Source organism: Phalacrocorax carbo, chromosome 4 (assembly GCF_963921805.1).
Source record: "Phalacrocorax carbo chromosome 4, bPhaCar2.1, whole genome shotgun sequence".
Lineage (NCBI taxonomy): Eukaryota > Metazoa > Chordata > Aves > Suliformes > Phalacrocoracidae > Phalacrocorax > Phalacrocorax carbo.
The window spans coordinates 20,511,236-20,536,746 of NC_087516.1; the positions used below are offsets into that span (position 1 = coordinate 20,511,236).

Below are 25,511 nucleotides of genomic sequence, written 5' to 3' on the forward strand. Positions count from 1 at the left end.
AAATACAGTAAGAGTTCTTTAGTACTGAATTGTTTAAAGAAATAAAGAGGGGGGAAAAAAGGAAAAAGGTTGTGGTTTTTTTTAAGCACACTGGCAGAAAACTATTTCTGTACTTCTGCTGTATCCACAACTACCCTCCAATTCCAGCAGAAGACGAAAACTGGTCTCCCAAGGTACATAATCTAGAAGGCATATGTGTAGTAAGAGTAAGTAATCTGAAAGTATTAAGGATTCATTTAAGTGTTAGAGATTCATTTGTGTCACATGAAAACATTTAAGTCCGGAGATAGAAGAGATACGGTTGAAGGCACAATCCTAACTTTAATCCTCTGAAGATTCAGCAAGTCTAATTCAATAGTCCTGACAAGTATGAAAGGCTTTTTTTTAAAAAACCACACACACTTAAATATTTGCACACCATCTACTCCAAATCCATTACAAAACCCCTTGAAAAGCAATTATTCCATCAACTCACATGTAAGAGGAGTTTATTCCTTCTTGGAGGGAAGGAAGAGAGGGCAGGTAAAGCGCAACTTGCCTTTGCATTTAGATTATGCCTGAGAAACTCCCCAGAGCCCTGACTATCACACTGACTACCTGAGATAGCAGATACCAGGGCACTGGAAGCAGGATCAGACGCAGGATCAGAGAAGCCACAGTTAGGCCGGTGACTGCCCAGTGCAACAGCAAAGACCTACTTCAGAATTAATCCAAGAAGAAAGGAGGCCTAACATGCAAGAAGCGTGAGCCTCAGGCAATGCTGAAGTTACTAGACTGAACTCAATCCTAGTTCCTCACAAAACTGAAGACTTCTTAGGAGTATCATTTGAGAAACAATCCTCAGTAAAATTGCAGTCAATTAAATTGTCTCATTCTAAAAAGAGCCAACTACCAAAACACAGACAGTTAGCGAACAGACCAGAAGGAGAGGAGATGTTACACACTAGCTAAAATGCTCATCTCAAGCCAGGAGTGACACATACACTCAACATATCTATACTTCACAATGTCTAGTCAACAGAATTGTCCCAGACAGTATATTATGTACTTTAAAATTCCCAAAAGTTTCTTGCTTGATCCAATCAAAATGAGTTAACAATATTTGTACAGTATCTATAGTTCAGCTGAAATGCTATGGAAACTAGAGTCAAGAAGCAGTTAAGAACTCCGTAAGAGTACACTTCAAATATCAATAGAGTCCTCAACATTCTTCTACACCATCGTCACCATAACCAATTCTCCTTGGAAGAGATCCAAAGACAGGCAAGAATCAGCAAAGAGAAAATATTTCTTTTTAAGGACATACTAGTGATAAAGGAGGTAATGGGGTGGTGAATCTTTTTCAACCAGGAGAAACAAAGTCATCTAAACATCCAAGTGAGGAAGTTAATAATTTTTATTTTGTACCCACATCTAAATAAAGACAGTTTCTGAAAGGAAGAAAATGCAGTAACTGGAGAATAATTTGAACAAGATTACTATTACATCAAATTTAAGCTAATTTAAATGGTATTCCTTCCAAGAAATTGGTGTGATTAAGGCTGGTTCTACACACAATCCTGAGCATGCTGCTTTGTTTTCAAACAACTGGTAGACAACAGGCAATATTTAGAATACCTGCCAAATTAGGTAGATTTCAGGAGTTTAAGCATCAGAAAGCAATTCTGAGACACCAAAAAGCTTCAGGATTTCAAGAGAAACTTCCATTGTGCCACCAATTTCAGCAACACCTAAGTCTGTATGGGAACCAATGCTCAGCAGTGTCTTGTTTAGAAAACAAAGCAAGAACAGGGTGTATAGTTTCCCTCTAATTCACTGGAAACAGTAGTGCAGCCAACTATATTTTCACATAACAGTAAGTAGGTTACTTATGCCTCCTGAATCTGACAGGATTTCTACTCCATCTTAACCCACTTTTCCAAAGAAAGGCAGGCTGACGACCAGTGCCTAATAAAAAACCAAACCACCCTTGGGTGCAGTAATTTTTATTCCTCTCACTGAAGCTGTCTTCCTGTGCAGCTAGAAATGCAAAGATCCACCAGACCAGAGGGAAACTCTGAGTTTGAAGCGTGTTGACAAAAGGAGCCCTGAATTCTCAGAATGCCAGGACTGCTGCCTATATTTGATTTTAGCATTCTCTGGATGGGGACAGCAACACCTACTATTCATATGAAGCTCTCAACAACTTAGAGGCACAGTGCTTTCCTTGCTTTTCCCCTTCTCATGGCAGATCTATACAGCAACAAGTGAAATAACTGGTTATATTAAATTATTCAAGCTAACACAGAGCAGAACTTTTGCTCCAGCTCCATTGAAATACAGTGAGAAGACTTCATCTAAGCATGTATAACTATACATGCAAGTACTCAAAAGCGGGAACAGCAGTCCCAAGTCACGCCTGCCCCAAACAGTGTTAAATACTATAGTAATAGTACACAAAATGTATAACCTTTTTCAAAATGTGTGCATCTTACAGTTTCAATGAAGAACACTGAAGAGCTATAGGTGCTTTTCAGGCAGAAAGGAAGCATGCATATTTAATGCTTCAGGTTGTCATCAAAATTAAGTACTCGAGAACTTCTAACCATTCAGTGAGATAAATGTATTCAGTGTCACCTCGAGATACTTCACAGCTAAAATTGCTGGACTGAAACCGTGGAAACAGACCTGGCTGCATTTACTGTTTGTACTGCAAGTATTGAATGGCTGCTCTCTGGTCAACAGTGTCTTACTCCTTTGCAACAGTGTCTTACTCCTTTGCAACAGTTAAACTCACCACAGAAAGCACTGGCTGCAGGTTTCTTTAATGCTCAAGATTCTCTTTTCACAGTCTGTCCTTCTGTCTCCCAGTACTGCTTGCATCCCTCTCCCCAGAACATGCAGAAAAAACTACGTAGCTAGAACAAAACACAGAGGGTAGAGTTGAACTCCTACCCCTCTTATTTGTAAAACTAAATCCTTTTTTATTCTATCACTGTAACAGTGCTAAAGTTTCCTTTCTGTCCCCAATTGCAGAAAGTAAATATAAAACCTTCCACATTGTTCAAAGGATAGCATGGGATGGGCACAAAAGGAGAGTCTCCTGAAGAACCCTGTTTCTTTAACTTGACAGAAAGTATCTGGGAAGACATGATGAAAAGCTGTCAGCGTTTGAAACTAAGAGGGACAGAATTCATAGTTTTCCTATGGCTTTTCTTCAAGAGTACCACAAATGGGACTAATGCTTAAATCCCACCCAACCTCCCCCTCTTTGATTTGCATTAGTAAATACTACAAGACTGAAAACATGAGCAGGACTTAGTATTACTAGGTCATACTTAGTAATATCAACTTTTTTTTCCTATAAGATCTCATTTTTGAAAGCCTTATCACAGAAAATCTTCTAGGTGTGACTTTTAAAGGTGGTCTGTGCCAGTTTAATTTAGAAACATGGTGGTTCCTTGGGCTGTGTCAGAACACACACAGAGAGACTCAGAAATAAATGAACCACAAACCAGTACCTCATCAGCTGCCTCCAACACCCTATCTCCACTGCTTGTTTATCACTTCAATACTCCAATACTTAATATTCCCTAGCTCCCCATTAAAAACTAAGGATTTGAACATATCATTAGCAGTTCATCTAAAAGGAGCTGTACAAAATTAACCAAAGAGACCAATTTTGCATCTTACCATGTACCATATTTTTTCCTTTACCTGCTGTTGAAAATAAAGTCTTTATTACACTATTCAAATTCAATGCTCAGTAGAAATTCACTTTCATTTCTTCCCCAATGGTATTTCTGCAGTAAAACATAAGGTGCTCATACTGAAAAGGTTACTATTAGCAAGAAATGATACAGAAAAGAATTATAGGAGCAGTTACATATATTGAGTGAGTGAACCACACCTTTAAGAAGCAAGTTTGTGCTAAATAAATACTGTCAAGATTCTTGCATTAAAAAAGTTCCATTCAATGGTAGTCAAAAACCCAGACAAAAAGAAATCCAGGAAGACCAGCAGCAACGAAGTTACTGAGTGAAATTGCTCCCACTAAGCTAACAATCCAATAACCTGAATTCCCTTCCATTTTGCCTGTGTGCAGGACCCATCTGTGGTGCCATGGATGAGGCTTGAAATTATGCTAATACCAAACAGCAGTTACTCAGTGACTGACCGCAAGTTACCCCGAGCCACCAACGTACTTCAAGTGCTGGCATTCATTCTGGCTCACAGGCCAAACTGGTATATATAAACATCCGTTTAACTTGCTGGTCAGGCTCCACTCAAGATCTAAACTGTATTCCATTATCCTTAGAAAACTGTTTCTACAAAAAGATGTTGACTAGAGATGTCACTTTAAGCACACTTAACGGAATAATTCAAGAACTTGGCATGCAAAACTGAATTCAGTGCTTTTGTAAACATGGTCCTTGGAACATTATTTCAGAAACTCTTTCTTCAGCTGACCCTGTATTTGGACCACTTAAAAGAATTCTCATGAGGTGGGCAAAACTTTAAGACTGCTCCAGTTAGAACATACTTAAAACTCTTAAATAGGAGATGACAGTCTTACCTACAGCAGATCAGTTGCTACACTATACGGTTAGATTTAGCTTCACCTTGGATAAATGAGTCAAGTAGGCATAACTGTTAAACCCTGAACGAAACTAAGAATAAAACCAAAAGTATAAGGCAGTTTACCTTGTGTAAAATGACTATGCAGGGAAAAAACTAAGTGCATAAATAAAAAGGACTCCCCAAACCAGAAATATCTGCAAGACACCTTAACCTTCCCCTTTCTCTTTCAAGTTCCTATCACAGACAGGGGGCACTGCCAGCCACACCCGGTTTTGATGGCATGAACCTTCTAGAAATTTTTTATTTGTCCTTAAAGCCACTGGAACTTCACTAATTTCCCTTTCTTCCTCCAGGAATAAAAGCAAACTGCTACAAGCTAAAATGAGGAAACAACATTAATGAGAACTAGCCTTAAGAGCTGCACCATTTCAGGAGATGCTCTGAATACAAATTCAGAGAAACAAAGCTTTGTAAAATGAGGTACTTAGACAAAAGAAGTCATCCATGGAACAAGTCAACACTTGACCATAACTGAGAACTGATCTTGACTTCAGGCAAAACTGAATTTGTCTCATCATGATTCCTATATTCGGAATCTTTATGACCCAGTCTATTCATAATATTTAATATTGCCATTATCTTGAATGAATTAAAAGCAAAAAAGCTTCCTCCCTTTTTAGCATCTGAATGCAATTAATATTATTCTTCTGATTTATACTCCCCAACCCCTCAATACTTTCTATGCAAGGCTAAACAAGACACAGCCTGTGTTCATTGCAGCCCAGTACACTTACTGCCTTAACCTCACCCAATCATTACCGCTAAGTCTAAGACAGTTGTTGATTTTTACTTCAGTTTCCTCTTATGAAAGTCTCTGCTACTTTCTTTCAGTTCCAGTGCTTAAAAAGCCTCACTGTGAGGAAAAAAGTGTACCTTTAAAATAAATCCTCATTTACAAAACGTTCTACCAAAACCTCAGAAGTATTTTGCAACTCTTTTCGTAGAATCACAGAATGGTTTGCATTAGAAGGGACCTTAAAGGCCATCTTCGCCAACTCCCCCCCACTGTGGGGGCAGGGACACCTTCCACCTGACCAGGTGGCTCAAAGCCCCATCCAACCTGGCCTTGAACACTGCCACAGATGGGGCATCCACAACTTCCCTGGGCAACCTGTTGCAGTGCCTCACCACCCTCAGAGTGCAGAATTTCTTCCTTGTATCTCATCTGAATCTACCCTCTTTCAGTTTAAAGCCATCACCCCTTGTCCTCTCACTACATGGCCTTGTAAAAAGCCCCTCTCCAGCTTTCATGCACCTGCTGGTACTGGAAGGCTGCAATAAGGTCTCCCTGGAGCCTTCTTTTCTCCAGGCTGACCAACCCCAACTCTCTCAGCCTGTCCTCATAGGAGAGGTGCTCCAGCCCTCTGGTCATCTTTGTGGCCCTCCTCTGGACTCACTCCAACAGGTCCACATCCTTTTTATGTTGGGGGCCCCAGAGCCAAACGCACTACTTCAGGTGAGGTCTCACAAGAGAGGAGTAGAGAGGGAGAATCACTTCCCCCAACCTGCTGGTCATGCTTCTTTTGATGCAGCCCAGGATAGTTGGCTTTCTGGCCTGCAAGCGCACATTGCCAGGTCATGTTGAGCTTCTCATCAACCAACCCCTCCCAAAGGTCTTCTCAGGGCTCCTCTCAATCAATTCTCCATCCAGCCTGTATTTGTGCTTGGATTGCTCTAACCCATGTGCAAGATCTTGCACTTGGCCTTGTTGATCTTCATGAGGTTTGCATAGGCCCACCTCTCAAGCCTGTCAAGGCCCCTCTGGATGGCAACCCTTCCCTCCAGTGTGTTGACCACACCACACAGCTTGGTGTCATCAGCAAACTTGCTGAGGGTGCACTCAATCCCACTGCCCATGTTGCCAAAGACGTTAAACAGCACCAGTCCCAATACTGGCCCTTGAGAAATGCCACTGATCACTGGTCTCCACCTGTACATCAAGCCGTTGACCACAACTCTGAGTGCAACCATCCAGGCAATTCCTTATCCGCCAAGTGGTCCATCTGTCAAATCCACATCTCTCCAATTTAGAGACAAGGATGTGGTGCGGAACAGTGTCAGATGCTTTGCACAAGTCCAGGTAGATGATATCAGTTGGTCTTCCCTTATCCACCAATGCTGTAACCCTGTTAGAGAAGGCCACCAAATTTGCCAGGCACTAGTGAAGCCATGTTGGCTGTCACCAATCACCTCCTTATTTTCTGTGTGCCTTATCATAGTTTCCAGGAGGATCTACTCCATGATCTTACCCAGCACAAAGGGGACACTGACTGGCCTGTACTTCCCCAGTTCTTCCTTTTTTTTTCCTTTTTTAAAATGGGGCTTATTTTTCCCCTTTTCCAGTCACTGGGAACTTTACTAGACTACCACAACTTCTCAAATATGACTGACAAGTGGATTAGCAACTTCATCCACCAGTTCCATCAGGGCCCATGGATGCATCTCATCAGGTCCCATAGACTTGTGGACCTTCAGGTTCCTTAGGTGGTCTCAAACCTGATCATCCCCTACAGTGGGCAGGTCTTCATTCTCCCCATCCCTGCCTTTGCCTTCTGCAACTTGGGCTGTGTGGCTTGAGCACTTGCTGGTAAAAACTGAGGCAAAAAAAGTAATTGAGTACCTCAGCCTTCTCCGTATCCTGGGTAACTGGGTCACCTATTTCCCTCTGGAGAGGGCCCACCTTTTCACTAGTCTCTACCACCGGCAGACCTCTAAAAGCTTTCCTTCTTGCCCCCGACATCTCTGGTCAGATTCAGTTCTATCAGGGCTTTAGCCTTCCTAACCTTACCCTTGGCTGCTTGGACAATTTCCCTGTATTCCTCCCAGGCTACCTGTCCTGGCTTCCACCCTCTGTAGGCTTCATATGTTTGAGGTTGTCCCGGAGTATCTTGTTCATCCATGCAGGCCTCCTGGCATTTTTGCTTGACTTCCTCTTTGCTCCTGTGCTTGGAGGAGGTGATCCTTGAATATTAACCAGCTTTCTTGGGCCCCCTTCCCTCCTGGGCTTTATCCTATGGTACTCTACCAAGCAGATCCCTGAAGAGGCCAAAGTCAGCTCTCCTGAAGCCCAGGGCAGTGAGCTTACCGTGCACCCTCCTCAGTGCCCTAAGGATCCTGAACTCCACCATTTCATGGTCACTGCAGCCAAAGCTGCCCTTGAGCTTCACATTCCCCTCCAGCCCCTTCTTTTTGGTGACAGCAAGGTCCAGCGTAGCAGCTCTCCTTGTTGGCTCCTCTATTGCTTGGAAAAGAAAGTTTTCAATCATCAATGCATTCCAGAAATCTGGATTGCTTATGCCCTGCTGGGTTGTCCCTCCAACAGATATTGGGGTGGTTGAAGTCCCCCATGAGGACCAGGGCTTGTGAACATGAAGCTGCTCCTGTTTGTCTACAGAGGGCCTCATCCACTCTGTCTGCCTGGTCAGGCAGCCTGTAGCCAACACTGCATCTTAAACCTTTCCGGAACACTGACACTAGAACTTCACAACAATATCTTTTAGTGTATTTATCTACAATGAAGAACAGCAGCACTGATCTACACTTCAAATTTCCAGATGCAGCCTTGATTCTTCCTCCTGAATCTGTAACGATGCATTTGGCTTTATGGAGAAAAGGGTGTCGGGTGCCAGAGAACATACTTTGCATTCATAAGTGCCTGCACTGCAAGATATGCAGACAGATCTATAGTTTCTGTGTCATTATTTCCGTCTCCCCCACCCCATACGTTTAATCTGTAAGGATTTTACACCTACTCTCGCAGATTACTGATCTTAATGGAGTGTGAAATCTAATACTGTCTTAGCAGAACTCCAGTAGACAATAAGCCATCTGCCTCAGACCTCCAGGTGATCAAGTCCTGTGACATTTAACGTCAAGCTTAACAAATGTGTATCTACACAACTAGACTACCAAATCCGTAATCTCAATGACCGAGAACAAGTTTGACAAAACCTATTGTCTAAGAAAGGTACATTGACTGAAAGGTAATTATACTATTTCCTCATGAACAGAATTCCATGTCAGTTTCCAATTTTGCCTGTGACTGATGACAGGCAAGCTGGCTTACTGTTATCCAGGTCATCTCTTTTTTGAATATTGGCACAAAACAAACATTATTTCCATCTTCTGGAATCTCCCTGATATACCACAGTGGATTTTTCTTTGTTTTCAAAGTCAACAGATTAGCTCTCCTCCTTACAGGGAGTGTGGGATACAAGTCCTGTTTCAAAATGTTTATTCCTAATAGATGTTGTTTTTAAAACATCCTCCTTTGTTACTAACAGACCACAAAGCGGCTCATACAAAACAATCATATACTTCTGCTCCTTTCAGAACTCAGGAAGTTTTAATTGAACACTCTTTTCTGCACCGTTAACAACAATTTTATCTTCATCCAGTAACAGGCTTACACAATTAAGATTCCTTTGGTCTCCAAATATATTTAAACCTCTTTTTATTTTTGGGCCTGACACCACAGAATCTTCCCTAGTATCTCCAGGTTCCATCATCAACCTTATATCTTAAATAATCTGTACTAATTAACTTATTACCCATTTAAAATTACTTCAAATTCAGTGGGAACTGAAGGCAGTAGTTAGTAAGGACCTTCATTCTGCCTCAGACCACTGCAATTACTCAACTGAAGACTCAAACTCAAAATAGTTCACACTTGCATGGTTCCACCTAAAACCCTTTATATAACTTCATCTAGCTTTATAAATTCATCTTTCTGACAAGAAAATCAAATCATCCTGCACCCTTGTTCATATTGTTTTCCAGAATGCAAAACAACTGCAAATCATTTCTACCCTGAGCCAGCAAAAAAAATATCAATGGTAAGACCCAAGCCACTAAGCCTACCAAACCCAAAACACATAGCACTAGTGGAGCCTAGAGCGCACTTTCCAGTTCTTGAGATTACAGTAGGTCCAATCACTCTAGATTCAGCAGTAGTACACACAGACTGTATTACGAGGCTCAGCGACTGACCTCAGAGGCCCTAAAGCATGGTGAATCGAAATGGACACAACAGTTCAAAGTGCCTCTATAGGGGCTAAACCAGACTTCAACTTCATGCTAGCTAGCTAAATTCAGAGTAGCTCCAGGCAGAGCCACTCCTCCAGTGCCCCCAAACAGTATCATCCATCGATACATGGACTGGAGAACTCCAGACAAAACAGAGGATGGTAGCTTACCAACATAAGTGATTCAGTAAGGCAATAGAGGGATATTGTTAGATTCATTTATGCATATAATACCTGTACATATGAACATGTATTATGTACATGATTTTATTAAAAATTTTTTTATAATACTTTGTCCTGTGAATCAACCCAGTGGAAATCAAAGAACTTGTTCATACAATAGAACACAGTACCTCTGTAGCACTGGCTAGTACTAGACCAGCTGGGTCTAGAGCCACTTGCCAAATGTGAGTGGCAACATCTGAAGGCAGTCCCACCCCCTGCCCCCAACTCCCATTAATAGACTATTTAGAAAAAATACATAGCAGCTGATGCAGCAAGGATGTATGTTTTAATTGATAATTAGAAAGGCAAGTATTTATTATTCATGAAAGGTTGAAGACCAGCCTGATTTAGCTTGCTGATAAGAAAACAAAGTCTGAAACAGCTGCACACAAGAAAGGAAGAAGCCGTCTTTTCTGGTGCCACTGGTTCATTTACCCACTTGCAACAGTTATTTCACGAATTCTCACATTTACCTGCCAGACTAGTCTGAACTAGAACTTAAAACTAAAACCAAACAGGCAGGTTTCAAAGCCACAACTGTTAAAGTTTTTTCCCCTACCTATACTTGAACTCACAGCAATACTGCAAACAAAGAATTACAAATGCAAAGGCCAGAATATCTGCTTATACCAGGACAGTCATTGTTTTGGTTTTCTAAGGGAGGAGCCAACCTGCCAAAAGACATTTTAACCAAATCTTTTAAAAATCATCTAAGAGGCAACACATCTTTATGACTGGCAAATCTACATAAGAAGCCTGTGTACCTTTAGCATCACATGGTATTTGTACCATTTTCCCCCGCTCAGCATAGTTAAGACTAGGCATGATGAGATTAAAGACACTGAATTGTACCACATCCTCTGAAGGGTATTTCTTCAAGGAGTGACTGCAAAAAGAATGAGTCAGAAAAACATTTTTTGCTGTGTTCCCCACCCCCCCAAATATTAGTTTTAGGTTGATCCAGTCAAGCAAACTTTCACAATGCTTATGGGCTTTTTTACCTCTTCTCCATCTCAATCTAACAGGACACTCAGAAGAGGGTCAAAGCAAAGAGTAGGACTACAAAAAACCCAGTTTATTTCAAGCAAAGGATTTAAGATTTCCAGAAATTTCTTATTTCCTGATGTAGTTTAGCTTATGAGGTTTTGTACAATCCTCTTGCAAGGCACCAAGTCCACTTCTGAGACACAACTCCCAGTGTTCATGGTACAGAAAGAATACAAACTAATACTCAAACCTATTCATAAAAACAAAATCCAAACATTTTTATTAGAACTCCTACAGTCAGCTGAGTAGCAGAACCAAAGCATTATTCTTCAGATAAGTTGTACAATACACATCCAGAAATGCACAGAACTACGTTTTCAGTCAAAACATGGACGCTACCGGGTACTCAGAACTTCTGAGTTCACATCAGTACAAAGCTAGTGTTTATACTATAGGCTTCTATTTTAGAAGTACATGAGTTAAGATTAGAATTTTCATTTTAGAGAGGGCTTGCACAGCATATGCTTATTACAGATACATAAAATTATTAAGGGCCTGAAGTGTATGGCAGGTAGAGAACCTCAGGCCATTCAAATGGTGAACTAGAAAAGGAAACTGAACATTTCAGTCTACACAAGCCACTTTAGAACAGTTTCTATATGGAACAATGGAAGAAAAAAAAATATGAAAAAAGTACCTCCTGTCCAGTAAGAAAGAGTAAGAGATCTCCTTCCTCTTCTTCACACATGTGAATCTGGATGACTGTTCGAATGGCAGCCTCAAGGTAGTCCCTTTCTGGTTCCGGAGTATAGAATATCTCCACAGGGTGGGTGCGACCCGGGATAGTTAGAAGAGGACAGTTATCAAAATAGATCTGAAACTTCCCAGCATCTAAAGTAGCACTCATAACTATAACCTGGAGGTTTGGAGGACAAAAAAAGAGTTACTCCAAAGGTTAACAAGAATTTGTGAAATGTTATGGATACAGTATGTAGCAATAAGAAACTAAACTGAAATGTTGACTGTGATTTAAGCATGTTTTTATCACCTAAATACAGTACCCTTGTTACAAAGGTCCAAGAAAAAACCTTTTCATATTTGACTAAGATAAGCCACAGTTATGCTGTTTCTAGTACTTTCCTCAATACAAACTGCATCAAGAATTTCTTATGGTTATCTTTCCAATCCAGATTATCATTAGATGAAAAAACACTTGATCTACTTCAGTTCATTATAAAAATCGGCTAACAGTAAGCACAGAGATACCTTATTTCGTATGCCTGCAACTAGAAAGGAGATGTTGTTGAACTTCAGCATTACTGACCTTCAAATCAGATCTTTGTCTTACAACTTCCTTCAAAACTCCCATCAAAATATCAGTAGCCAGTGTTCTCTCATGGGCCTCATCAAGAATTATAACACCGTAGCGCTCCAGCAAAGGATCATTCATTGCTTCACGAAGTAACATACCATCAGTCATATACCTGAATAGAGACAAAAGCAATTTAAACACAAATTTTATTTATTGAGTCCGATACAGACTCTTCCGTATCATTCACTAGGTTGCTTGAACTAAGCTTTTAATCAATTTTTTTCAAAAATAGAAACATCAGCAAACTTTCCAACAAGGTTAAGCAGCTCATTTTAAGTTTTCAAATATAAATTACAGCAGAGTATAACTAAATGTGGGAGTGGGGAGGAAAGCTTAAAAAATGGAAGGGGAAACAAGGTTTAGCAACATTTATAACTAGTTTGTAGACTATTACTGGCAGACTTCCAGGTCTACAGAGACAGGAAAAAAGGGGAAAAACCCTCCAGAATCCTAAAAATATTACTTCTGCAATTGTTTCTCCCCTTTTCTGTTTGCAGATGATCTGTTCGCTTTTTGCTTTTTCCATCTCACTTCAATTTCTTTACACATTAACTTTATTCTCAGCCTTCAACTACTGGTATGAGCAAAAGACAAGACATCTTTGTGATAGAAAATCACTACTCCTTGATCCAACCTTTTTTAACTGAGCATCCTTAATGTCACCTGCAAATGATGTAATAAGTGGGCCTGGTTCCACCTACACAGCACAAGAACCTAGAGCACTTGACAATTAAAACACTATGAATTATGTGTCCCAGAGTCAGGTATGGCCAGTTTTGAAGCTCTGGTAGTTCTCCTTACTGAGATAAGCTACTGAACTTCACCAGGATTACCCTGGGGAGGAAGGTACTACAGACAAAGTCAGCTGAATGCGTAACACTAAGAGAAACTGAATACTAAAGGGCTTTACTCTGAATAGCACCTTAATCATTAGAATAGTTCCTCAGACCACCCTCTTCTTTATGCATCACTTAATTTTAATTTCCATAGGGTGCAGAGATTTCTTTAGGAGGAATGACTGATCTTCAATTCTGCTCAAGCCCCACACCCCAGGTTTCTCTCAGCTCATGCTCCTGTCTCTCTTCTCCCCTCAGACACAGAAAATGCCTGTTCACAGATTCATTCCCCTTTTCATTACTCCTTTCACATCTCTGCTCACACCCTTTACTACCCCATGATCCCCCCCCACCTCCTAGCAGCTGTGTTACATCTCTACCTGGCAGTTGCCATACTTACTTCAAAATGGTTTTTGCACTACTGCAGTCTTCAAATCGAATAGAGTAACCAACCTCCTGGCCCAGCATGACATCCATCTCATCAGCAACCCGCTGTGCCACACTCATTGCTGCTACTCTCCTAGGCTGGGTACACGCTACTCCCCTCTTTGGGCCAGGTAGGGAGCGCATGTAGTCAACGCACCACTGAGGGATCTGACAAAAATAAAATTCAGTTTTAACACACTTCAAATGGCCAGATGTGATCAGTAACCTTTGTATCACATCAAAGTTAGTTATGATACCACTGAGATGCCAACTGCATGCACAAAAATATCAAAAGCATGCGAACAGGTAGGCTAGTTGGACCCAATACCACTAAATAAAGCATGCTCACATCAAGCATGTACATAACTATCTTTGAAGTTATCAAGGAGATACATAGGCTCACGGTACCTTTAAGCACTGTTAGATCAGTACCTTATACAGATATTTAACAGCAGTCAAAATGCTCCAAAGCAACCAAAACTGAAGTTATTACTCAGAATTTTGAGATCTGCAGCACAGTTTTGTTTTAAGTTTTAGAGTAAGCAGATTATACTTTGTGGCTTTAAAAACTATTGCTTATTAATACATTAAGAAAAAATATTTTAGTGATATAAAAAATTGTCTTAGCCAGGAATAACAACAAATAAGATTAAAAATAGTTATGTTTATTTGGTTAATAATTGCTCTTTTGAAATTTTATCAACCACATGTGAAACACTTATGTTTTCCTTCCTATGTTAGCACTCATTTTATTTGTCAGTCAGCAGTTTTCTGCTCCTGTTAGGAATCTGGGAACAGCAAGAATCACCTAAAATAAGAAGCTCAATTCAGAAGAATTTCTAAGGTCAGTAACAGTCTGATGAACACGGAATACTCTTAACATGTTCTCAGTATGATGTTTCAGGAGGAGACATCTCCAGGCACAACTAGTTCCAAGTCTACAGATCAAATAAAATCCATTCCTCCTCAGTAACTGCTTTCCAAAGCACTCTTAAAATAAAGCTCACGTTTACAGAGGAAAAATAACATTTGTACGTTGCACTAATGCAGAATAACAGGAAAAGCAGTACAATTTAAACCAGGGAAATTTTTCTTCTAAAATACTGTATTTCCACAGCAAAATGGACGTAACTGAACACTGAATACACCCACAAGCAGACAAGTGTTGACTGTAATGACTTCTTTAAATGGGGAGCATACTTACATTATAAAGACAGAAAAAAGAAAGCAAGACTATGAAGATGACAGGAGACTAAGACTGCTAAGAAAAGAACTCAAATTTCTGGAAATCCTAGTCAAAACTAAAAATAATAGCTGTTCTTGAACACTAAAGACATGAACATACACGTTCTACTGTGCAGTGTAGAGAAAGGAATTTGCTTCCCAAGTCACTAATAAAAACTCAACTCTAAGCATATTAGGTGAGGTTTCTTGACTTTAAACTGAGCAAGTCCTAAAATAAACTTTAAAATAGGAGGTCTGTTGGACCACAGAGCATGAAAAAAATTTAGAAGTGGGTTCCAGTAAACAGTAAAACAGCACAGGTGTCAAATTGAACAAAAGGGCTGCCTAGACTTCAATGTGTGAAGCTGATTTAGATGACCACCAGAATACTTTTCATGTCCAGCTTTAAAAAAAAATACAAACAGTAGGGAAAAGAACTGTGCCATACTACATTTTCTCCTTCAGTATGACTGGGCTTATACTGAACACTTCTTACCTAGTTCTTGCAAAGACCAACAAAGTTAACTCAACTCCACTGATGCAAAAACCCTACAAATCACCAAAACTCTTGACTTTCCTTAAAAAAAACCATAAAGACAACACTCTTATCAATATCAAAGCATGAGGAATAGCTTTGGTTAGCAGTCCCCTTAACCTCAAGGACTTTCTCAATAAAGAGAGATTTTCAAATATAAGTGCCATGAATATGAGGACATAGGGTCTACACATACAGGAGCCTCTAAGATCAAAGATAAATGCTCTGAGGGCTGTCAAAGACTATTCAAAAGTCAAAGGGAAGTCATGTTTTCGAAGGGATGCAGGGTAAGAGAGGGAAAAGCACCTTCTCTGTTAGAAGTTATATGGTAGAATCCTCAGAATTTTCATTAGTTGAAGAGGTGCCAGACTTTTACCCATACCAATTCTATTGTGGACTGCAAAGACAGCAGGAAATCGAGCTATACTCAGAATCACCTTGCTTCTGAACTTCACCTGCCAAGAAAACTTGCTGATAAAGCAACATCTCTTATATTATTGTCAACAAACATCCTGCCCTGTATAGTTAAGACTCCCAATTGAAAGCAGATGCTACTCTACTTACTATTCCATCTACGGAAGAAGTTTATTATACCAGCACCACATATGATCCCACATTTAAAAGAGAGCACACGTTGCTATTACAGCAAGTACTTAACCTCTTTCTAAAAGAAATTCAGCACACCCGTTCCACCACTGAGCATATTCTGAGAGCATTTAAAGAAAACAGTTAACTTAACCTTCTAAGTTTAAATTACAAATCAAGCCATTGCAAATACTAAAGGCTTGAAAATTAGTGGTCTTGGCTTCCAAAATACTTCTTCAGTGCTCTGGGGTTTTTTATATCTATGTGGAACAAGACTTTCAGAAGAGTTTTATCTCCTGTTGTTTCCATTGTCAAAGCCAAGTATTCCCAAACCTGGGTGCTCTACCAGACTGAAGGAAAAATGTGCACATAATATCACAGAAGGGACTTGAGAGGCAGCAGCTCAAAAAGATTACCTACTACTATATAGCCTTCTACTATCACCAAGAAAGGGAAGATAATGATTTTGGAAGAACAATTCATTACACATCTCAAATAATGCCAACTTCATACCAATAAAAGCAAGCATCAATAGTTCACGTACACCTTCAGTTTGAGTATTAGAGGGTTTCTTAACCACAGACAATTACTTTTTGTGTCTCATCAATGAATGCAACAAGAAAAAAAACCACCCCCCAAGTGGTTTTAAGACAGTATTTGATCAAAAAGGATGCAACACCATCATATGCAAAACAAGGTTTTCATTAGGTGGCAGCAGGATCATTTTCAGTGATATGTTCCTACAGAGACATTCTTAATTGTTTCAGAACATATCTGCAGTCTCCAAGGGAGAGAATTCAGAGGAAGCAGTGAGGCTTCCAAGACAGCTGATGTGCTTTTGGTAGCTTAAATCTCATTTTTAGGGAAGATGCCTTAGGTTTCTTAAGCCCTTCCAGAAAATAAGGGGTAAAGTAGTAAGACAATTCAAGAAAAGCTTTATGCCCAAGGAATGACTTGATAGTGAGATGTATTTGAAATAGAAGTCATCGATATTAAGAACACACACCCTTTAGGTCTTCAAATTCTCAGATCATGCAACGAGAAATCTTGTCTTCATATATAAGTACCATTTTTTTTTACATAATGTTCAGAGTAACTACATAAACTTTTCTGCAGAATTCTATAAAATCCTGGTCTCAGCTTACACATGTCAAAAAAGCAATACAGGTAATGCAGTAAGGTACTTTCTGAACAAGACATTGGTTCCTAAAATTTGCAGCAAGAATGGCATATAACTTCAAGTATTACAGGTACAGCTATAAAAGGTATCCAATGTACTACAGTGTCCTTCACGTTTTCTAGACATCTGAATTTTATTTTATGACTAAAAATTTATTTCTGCAAGACTTACTATAAGTTAGCTATAATCCATTTTATAAAGACTAAAATATCCTTCAGTTTTTATTTTCTGCCTAGATAAAAGGCATTTATCAGGCTACAGAACAAAGAACCTTTTTACATCACTTTTCCACACAGATTTTAAACAGCAAACCAGAGGACAGATTAAAGTTTTGAGCAAGTTTGTCCTGCTATCAATACATAGTGGCGTTCCTTATATCTTAGATATTCCCTGTTTACTGGTCCCCAAAGTTGTTCTTATGGGTTAAGGAAGCTCTGCAGATCTCTACCACTGAGGAAGCTTTTTAAAGCCATGAATCTACAAAAAAAAAACCACCTGCTTTTAACTGCAGCACTGGAAAGCTATATGACCTCTGAGAAGTTTCAGTACAAAGGAAACACAAGCACTTTCTCTTAAGTCTGAAAATCACCAAAACACTTCATCTGATCAGGTCATGTCAGGATTGTATCTGACATTTCAATTCCCTTTAAGTTAGTATTTGTTAGTGCCTTACGAAATTTAGTGCTAGAAGTCACTGTTTCAGTAATTTTTTTCCACTTTCCAGCTGATATCTACACAAACAGCTAAATAAACTGCAAATGTAAATTTGGAACTATCACCTCGGTTTGTGGATTAGTACACTTCTGTCTAGCCACCAAAACCTCTGATCTTCCTTTACCAAAAAAGATAACTACCAATCATAAAGCCCAACAGAAGTAGGGGACAGAACTGCATCATGAAAGGGGAAGATGCTGAAATATTCTTCTCACTGTCATATTCATTAAGCAAACAAAACATTGATCAAACTAGTTTTCTCACAATTTGTGAGGTGTTCTTACACAATGAATTTCAAGAAACCAAAGAAAGTGTCACACACGCACACACAAAGGAACAGTCTCAACCTGAAAAATAAACTGCAGTATCATATAGATAAGAACTCACCTGTGTTGTTTTACCAGACCCAGTCTCTCCAACCAGCACAAATGACTGATGCCTAATCAAAATATCTGTGAATCTTTCTTTATATTCCCAGACAGGAAGCTGTAACCTTTTTTTCAGGATGTCGTAATATCGTGGTGTGTGTGGTAGATTTGTGAAAGGGTTGATACTGTGTGGAATCATTGCTGGTTTTATAGTTGGTAACCCAGCAGCTGCATAATACGTAGAGTTAGATGTAGGTCGCAAATCTTTTTCCTTGTCCCGTTCTCTGTCACGATCTCTATCTCTGTCACGATCCCTGTCACGATCTTTAGAACGGTCATCACGGTCCCTGTCCCGGTCACGATCTTTCCTAAAATAAGTTAAGAGACACAGCAGAAAATTAAATACTTGAATATTTAAATGCAGAGTAGTAATTTAAATACAAAGCAACTTTAAAAGTACCTAGTACAATGTGGCTATAAACCAAATCTTTTCAAAATCTTTGCAAACAGCTACCTGGAAGGATAAGCATCAAAGAATAACAGTATATGATACATACTGAATAATTAAGCAAACACAGTTACACTCAGGGTACATAAGCACTGGCACAGTTCCTCTCACTATAGGCAATACTGAAGGCAGCCATCACAGAGAGCATCATCTCCATTTAACGATTTTCAAGAATGAGCTGTACATTCTAGACTTTTTCCACAATTCTTCCCATCACTACTAGCTGCTGCTGCAGAAAAATAAGAGAACACTAAATAGTTGTTTTGCCTACCTAGCAAGGGAATTATGCTAACCAGCAAAAAACTACCTCAAGATGATAAGCAAGCCCTGGAAGAAAAGTTTAACATCCCACAATTACTTTGTAACTTCTTTTTTCCTGTCCAAAGTCTTCTATACAATTCTGACTCAATCAACTTTGATATACAGGTTTTTAAGTCTGGAACTTAGACTTAAAATGAGCCACTACAGCTCACAGAATCATTTCAGTTGGAAAAGACCCTTAAGATCACCAAGTCCAACTGTTAACCTAATGCTGCCAAGTTGTACCATCTTCTCAGGTATCACCTCATACTACAAACTTAAAACCACCAGCATTTAAGTATTCCTATTTGTTCCAAATATTAAGTAAAAAAGTTCCTTGCACTTGCAAAAGAAAAACAGAATTATTTTCAACCATAGCTATCCACTCAAATTTCAATCTCTGGCCTCAGCCTTTTTGCAAATCCACACATTTGTTCTTGCACGTAATCTCACTCTCCTTGCAAAGAGAGACACTTGCAAAGAAATCCCCAGTTTGAGGCAAAGAACTATAGCTACGTGCTTTTAATAAAAAACCCAAACTTACCCTAATTCAGCACTTTAAAATAAGCCCAACTTTAGAAAAATATCCCATCACATTTTAAACTAGTGTAAGTCAAAAAGTTAGTGGCATCTTTGCCTAAAAACTGAGGGTATCCTCAGCTTATTTCATGCGTTATGTTAATTGGAATCCCATCAAAAAGGCAAAGCAACAAGCTAAGTCAACACCAGCTTTATAGTAAATGTTCATATAAACATTTTCAGGAATAGTCATTAAGGGAAAACCAAAACTTCCCCCTCTTCTTTACCAGCACTCAGGCATGCCTGAAAGTGTAGAGAGCATTTCTAAAGAAAACTGTCGGCCAACACTCCTCTCCACAGCCTTTTTTTCCCTTTTAAAACATGCAGCTACATTCAAATGTAACTGGTGAAGTAATAAGCAAATTCCTACCTACAGGAAAGATGAAGTAAGTAAGACTATATTAGTAGATTCTATAAATTTTAATTCAAAATGTGCCGCACATTGGAGACAACCACCACTCTTGTTCTTATATAAATGAATGTAATTATGCAGGCCGTGTTTTTTCCCATTAATACTTCAACATATTATAGCTTCAGACATTGTCACAGTAAGTTTTTTTTAAAGACTTCTTTTAATACAGACCCATTGAAAATAAAGGATTACAAAACATACACTTCACCGTCACTTACCTAACTCACTTCTCTATAGATTTTCCTAAACCTTTGAAAGCTGAATTGTCTGAAAATTAAGGCCCTTTTAGACCGTTTTCTAAAATCTGAGATACCACAGTTTCAACATTACTTCTAACATGGTCAAATATTATACAAGCTAGAAATCTCTTCTTACTGTAAAATGGCAGGCAAATACCACAGGACCCAATAGGTTCATATTCTCTGGTATAGAAATGTTACCCCTGTTACAAAGGTAGGGAACTAGGCTCCATTATGTTACACTTAATGATAAAAGAGTCTAATAGCATGTATCAGACAGGAGTGAAGCTTTGGACTTGTAGTTAACAAGCTGTTCACAATCAGATATTTAAATATCTGCAGGTGTTGGGATAAATGAGTGCATGGTCAGACAGTAACATCATTAATAAGAAAAGAAAACAAAGGTATAAAAGCAATTTTAAAATGGTAAAGCCAGGGTAAAATGCAACAACCTGGTAACCATGCACACTTCACTGAAGGGAAGAATAAGACACACTACTAACGGGGGGTGGAGGGGGTGGGGTGTTGGTTTGAGTTTTGGTTTGGTTTTTGTGTGCCTGCACTTGTTTATTCACTGGTATCTAGTCAAAGTGTAAAAAACTACCCGAACAAAACAAACTATTCCATTACCATTTACTTAAACAGTACGATGTCAGAAGTTTCTACATCGCAGATCATCAAGTATATCTTCAGGTATGCTTCAGCTTCACATAAACCAGCACTACTGCTAAGATGAACAGACCCACACTGTTGCCAACCCTCCCTGTGTCTTGGTACAAGGCCTTGTGAAGAACAAGCCCTCCCTAGACCGCCTCCACCAACACTAATTCTAGATCAGATCAGTTCTCTGATCTGGTCTCCCAAACACTCACAGCACAAGGGAGACGGCAGCGCTGTCTTCTTCTGTGTTGGTAGCAATTTGTGTGGGCTTAAAGCATAGATAAAAATACAACCTCAAGAACAAGACAGTGGATTAAGAGGACTACAAATACCATCCAGAATGGGAAGTCCTGTTAATCCCCCATTTCTCAGTTTCTTCACTGAACTCTTAGAGCTGTTTAATCGTGCAAATAAGAAAACAAACATATCAAATTCTACCTACATTTCAGAAGTAAAAAAACCTAATTAGAGGTTAATCAAGCAAGTTGTGACTCTCTTGTTTAAAAAAAAAAGAGACGGGGCAACCAGATCTTGGCATAAAAAAAGACATAACATATGCCCTTGAACTCACTCTCTAATATTATCATTTTATAGCAGCACTTTCCCCCACACACCCCCAGAATTCCCCGACCAAAAAAATATTTCCCAGTCTCCTATTAATACTGAAACTTAGCAGACACAACCAGACTCCTTTGGTCAACAAGAGAGAAGAGGAATGACAGTTGTGTTGCCGTATGGATTTACTAAGCTTTCTAAAACTGCAACTTGGCAGTTCTTCATTTATAAACTGTCACATTTAAGTTACTTTTCATTATTGCACAGAGAAAATTGATCTCAAACCCAGAAATGAACAATAAAAGAATCATAACTTAATCACATTTGTGTTGTGCCTGAATGCCCTAACCGCCTCCATAATCAGAAGAGGGTTGAGGTTTTTTTGCTTTGTTTTTCAAGTGAAGTAGTCCAGTCTGCTATCTGTTTTTACCTCCTTACGCCCACACATATATACACACACAGATACAAAAGAAATGCTGTAGCAATCACTAAGTCAGAGGATGAAAAGCATACAAAAATGAAACAAAGGGCACAAAGTAAAACCACTGATCATCACAGTGAAAAGTCTAAGTACATCCAAGTATCAGTGTTATTTCTCCATTACTGTCACAGTAACTGTGATGTTACACAACCATAACTGAAGTATGTTTGGAAAAAAGTTAACAGCTTTTAAAAAGTACGTGCAATTCACACAAACACATAACCAAAACCCTTCCATGCAATTCCCCTTTTTCCAAAAAAGTTTTTTACTTCATAGATGATACTTCAAGACTGGAAGAAAACGAATGTCATGCTGATGCTTAAGGTTACATCAATAATTACAAGCGTGTTGTCCTAGCATCATTGCCATGTAGAGCCACACACACTAACACAGGCCTCCATTAAAAAGCAGCTAAAAAATCACAGGGTAACTTGAGACAACTTTCATAATTAGTCAGGCGATCCAGTTTGAATGCAAGAAACTACTATTGTGCATGTGAAGTGGTAACCATCCAAGGAGCTAGTTGGCTTAATCCAGCTCCAAAACCATGCATAAAGGCACTGTCGCACAGAGTAAGGCACATACATACATGCTATTAACAAGAATCTCTCTCTGCATCTTCCTTACAACCTTCCATAAGCTGTAAAACCAAACTACCCTAAAATAAATCAAGACGATGTAACATTAGTATGGCTTGTGCTACACGAATTGGGATTTCAAGTAATATTAGAAATAATCACACTCAATAATTCTGCTTAGAGTGACTTGCTCTCAGTCATATGCCATTTAATGCTTTTACTGGCAGAGGAGGAAGGGACAAAGAAGGGGCAGGAGACCAGCACTTGTACAGTTTTTAGGTGCCATAAACGTCAAAGACTTCTGGTTAAGAAGTTTTATCACTGATGGGACCTCATTACAGTATATACAAAATGGTAAGACTAAGAGTTCAGGATGACGGTAGATAATCAGTAAAAGCAATGCCAAATGAAACCATACCAAAACTACAAAATCCACCAACATACAAACAAGGAAATGCTGACTTGTGATTATCTTTACTATCAACCTTAACAGCTGTACCACATTTAAGTAATGCCCAGTTTTGGCATAGCCATTTGAAAGTTTTACAAAAATCTCTACGTACAAAAAAGCTGCGTATGTAAAACTTTTCTGTATAGACAGAAAAGCTATTTCAACTTCTGGCGAATCTGCAAAAATGTATTAGAGGCGGCAAATAGCTCAATACATTTATTTTTAAAAAAATATTATTAGGGTGATCCTACATACAGGAAAATTACGTTCAATAATAAACAATCACTTTTGTTTAGCACAGAAAACTGTATTGAACTCTAGGGGCTAAAAACTGAAGCTATACAAGCTCACCTTTAAAAAAAAAAAGCAAGTTTTGCCAAGACTGTTTATCAGTGAACACTAGCTGCTATAGTAGACTGCTAGTTATTGCAAGCTTTGAGAACAAGGCTCAATGTTGTTCTTAGATAAATACTCCAGTTCAAAACAATGCTGTTGGACTTTAGAAATTGGTTAATTCACAGAATTCTTTTGTGCTCTGTCAAAAAGGACAGACTAGATAACCACAGTATTTTTCTGAAATCTAAAGGAACACAGATATCTAGTTTAAAGCCACCCACGTGTCCCCCCTCAATTAGAGGCTAAGAAATTATACAGAGAAAGCTCTAGGACAACTGTGTATAAAAGGACAACACCAGTGTATCGTCTGTGCTCCCGCTATTCCATTAACCTTTATGACAGTCTCCTAAAGCACTACAGGCCTAAAATTTAACCTTTGCAAAACTAAGGGAAAAATACAACCCCTCCCCTGACCCCTACTCCAAAAGCCACCTCACCGTCGATTCTTACTTCACCATCGCTTCCCAATTCAAGTCAGGCATATCCCTGCCGGTCACCGAGTGAAAGACGTTAACAAAGGAATAACGTTCCTACCGGGCTAGGCACTAATTATGCAGGCGGAACAAGCCTCACACTGACCTCCAGGACCACATTTGCCAGACCTCTCAAGGTAGAGAGGAGGAGAAGAAAACAAACAAAAAAGGAAGGAAGGAAAAAGAAAAAAAAAGCAAGAAGAAGATAAAGAACGAAGAGCCGCAGACAAAGCCGGGCGCGGGGGAGCGGGCCCAGCAGCGCGCCGCACCCGGCTCCGCCGCGATGGGGGGGTCCGGCCCGGCCCGGCTCGCCCAAACGGCCAGCCCGGCGGCTTCCCCCCTGCCCCCACCCCGACGCACGAGGCCCTACCCGCCCGCTCCCCGCCACCGCGCTGCCGCCATCCGCCGCCTCCGCCCCCACCGGTGGGCCCGGCCCCGCCAGAAGGGCCGATCTCGGGCCTAGGCCTAGCACTCCAGGGAGGCGCCGGAGCCTCGCCGCCGAGGCGGCGCCGCTGGGGCTTCGCCCGCTCCAACCCCCTCCTCCCGCCCCGCCACCCCACTCCCCGAGGAGGCCCAGCCCGGAGCGGCCCCGCGGGGGGGCGGCCAGAGCCCGGGGCGGTGAGCAGGACTGGGCGGAGAGCGGATTGCGCGGCAGCCGCCACGATGCCCCCACCCCCACCCCGGCAGGCCGCGCTCCCCGCACCGAGCCGTCCCTTACCCTTCGGTGGTGCGTTTCTTGCTGGAGCTGTAATCGTCCCCCAGATCTAGGCGGTGGCGCTTGGACATGGCGGCGGCGGGCGGGACGGCGGCAAGCAGCCGCTCGGTGGGGTGGTGGGTCGGTCGATGGGTGGGTGGGTGGGTGGGTCCGGGCCGGGCGCGGCGGGTCGCGCTCTCCGCTCCTCCAGCAGCGGCAGCGGCGGCGCCGCGAGGCCAAGTACAACGATTAAAATGGCGGCCGGAAGGAAGCGCCGGAGGTGCGCGAGACGCTGGCGCGCGCGCCGGGAAAGGGGAAGAGGGCGGAGCGCGATCGCGGAGCGCGTGGGTCCGCCCGCCAAAGCCATCCGTCGGCGCGCGCCCGAGGGGCCAGCCATGATGGCGGAGGGTGGGGCAGCCGGTAGGCGCCCGAGGGACGGGGGTACTCGAGGAGCTTCATCGCTTTCCTGCCCTGCGAGGGCCCGGCCGCCTCCGCTGATGCCCTGCAAGAAAAGCCCCTTCCCAGCGGCCTGTCTGTCCCGCCGGGCAGGCGTGCACTGGAGCCTGCACAGAGGGGGTTAAACCAGGGTAACTGTCATGGCAACCCCGTTTCGGGGCTGTGACAGGTTTCCCTGGGTATGCTAGCCGTGCGTGCAGAAAAGGGTAGTCTTGCACCTGTAGCAGCAAAAATATTAGAAAACCAGGGATGTTAATGCCACGTGGTGTATAACCACATGCAGCCTTTAACTACTCAAGCGTCAACAGCAGTATTCATGGCAGTATATTTCATGAAGAAAAAATTTAACTGTCTTTCAAAGACCCAGAAATGCAGTTACTAGTTTTTGACAGTTTCTCTTGTAGGTTGCCTACCGTGCCTATGTAAGTTTACCAGTACAAGGGAAGCTCATGTTCATAGCACAAACACCAGCAGGCCTGTTTAGTTCTGCTACATCAAAGTCTTCGAAGTGTGAGCATGGCTATAGTGGCACTTAGTAACACAATTCGTGAAGTGAAACAAAACGTGTTCAAGTGACATTTCCTTACTGCAGTTAGGTTTTGCTTGAACAGTTACAGCTGTAATTAGTTATTT

At 40.8% G+C, this 25,511-nt stretch overlaps 1 protein-coding gene across 1 annotated transcript in view; it reads right to left on the bottom strand.

Moving 5' to 3' along the window:
- The window catches only part of DHX15 (DEAH-box helicase 15), a 49,109-nt gene extending 24,409 nt beyond the window's left edge, over positions 1-24,700 (bottom strand). Inside the window, exons 1-5 of the mRNA XM_064449232.1 lie at positions 24,447-24,700; positions 18,116-18,464; positions 13,465-13,658; positions 12,181-12,340; positions 11,554-11,772 (exon numbers count right to left, since the gene is read on the bottom strand). Of these exons, the coding sequence (XP_064305302.1) occupies positions 11,554-11,772; positions 12,181-12,340; positions 13,465-13,658; positions 18,116-18,464; positions 24,447-24,514 (990 nt within the window). The 5' untranslated portion in view covers positions 24,515-24,700. The remainder of the gene's footprint in view (positions 1-11,553; positions 11,773-12,180; positions 12,341-13,464; positions 13,659-18,115; positions 18,465-24,446) is intronic.
- Between the last annotated feature and the right edge of the window lie 811 nt (positions 24,701-25,511).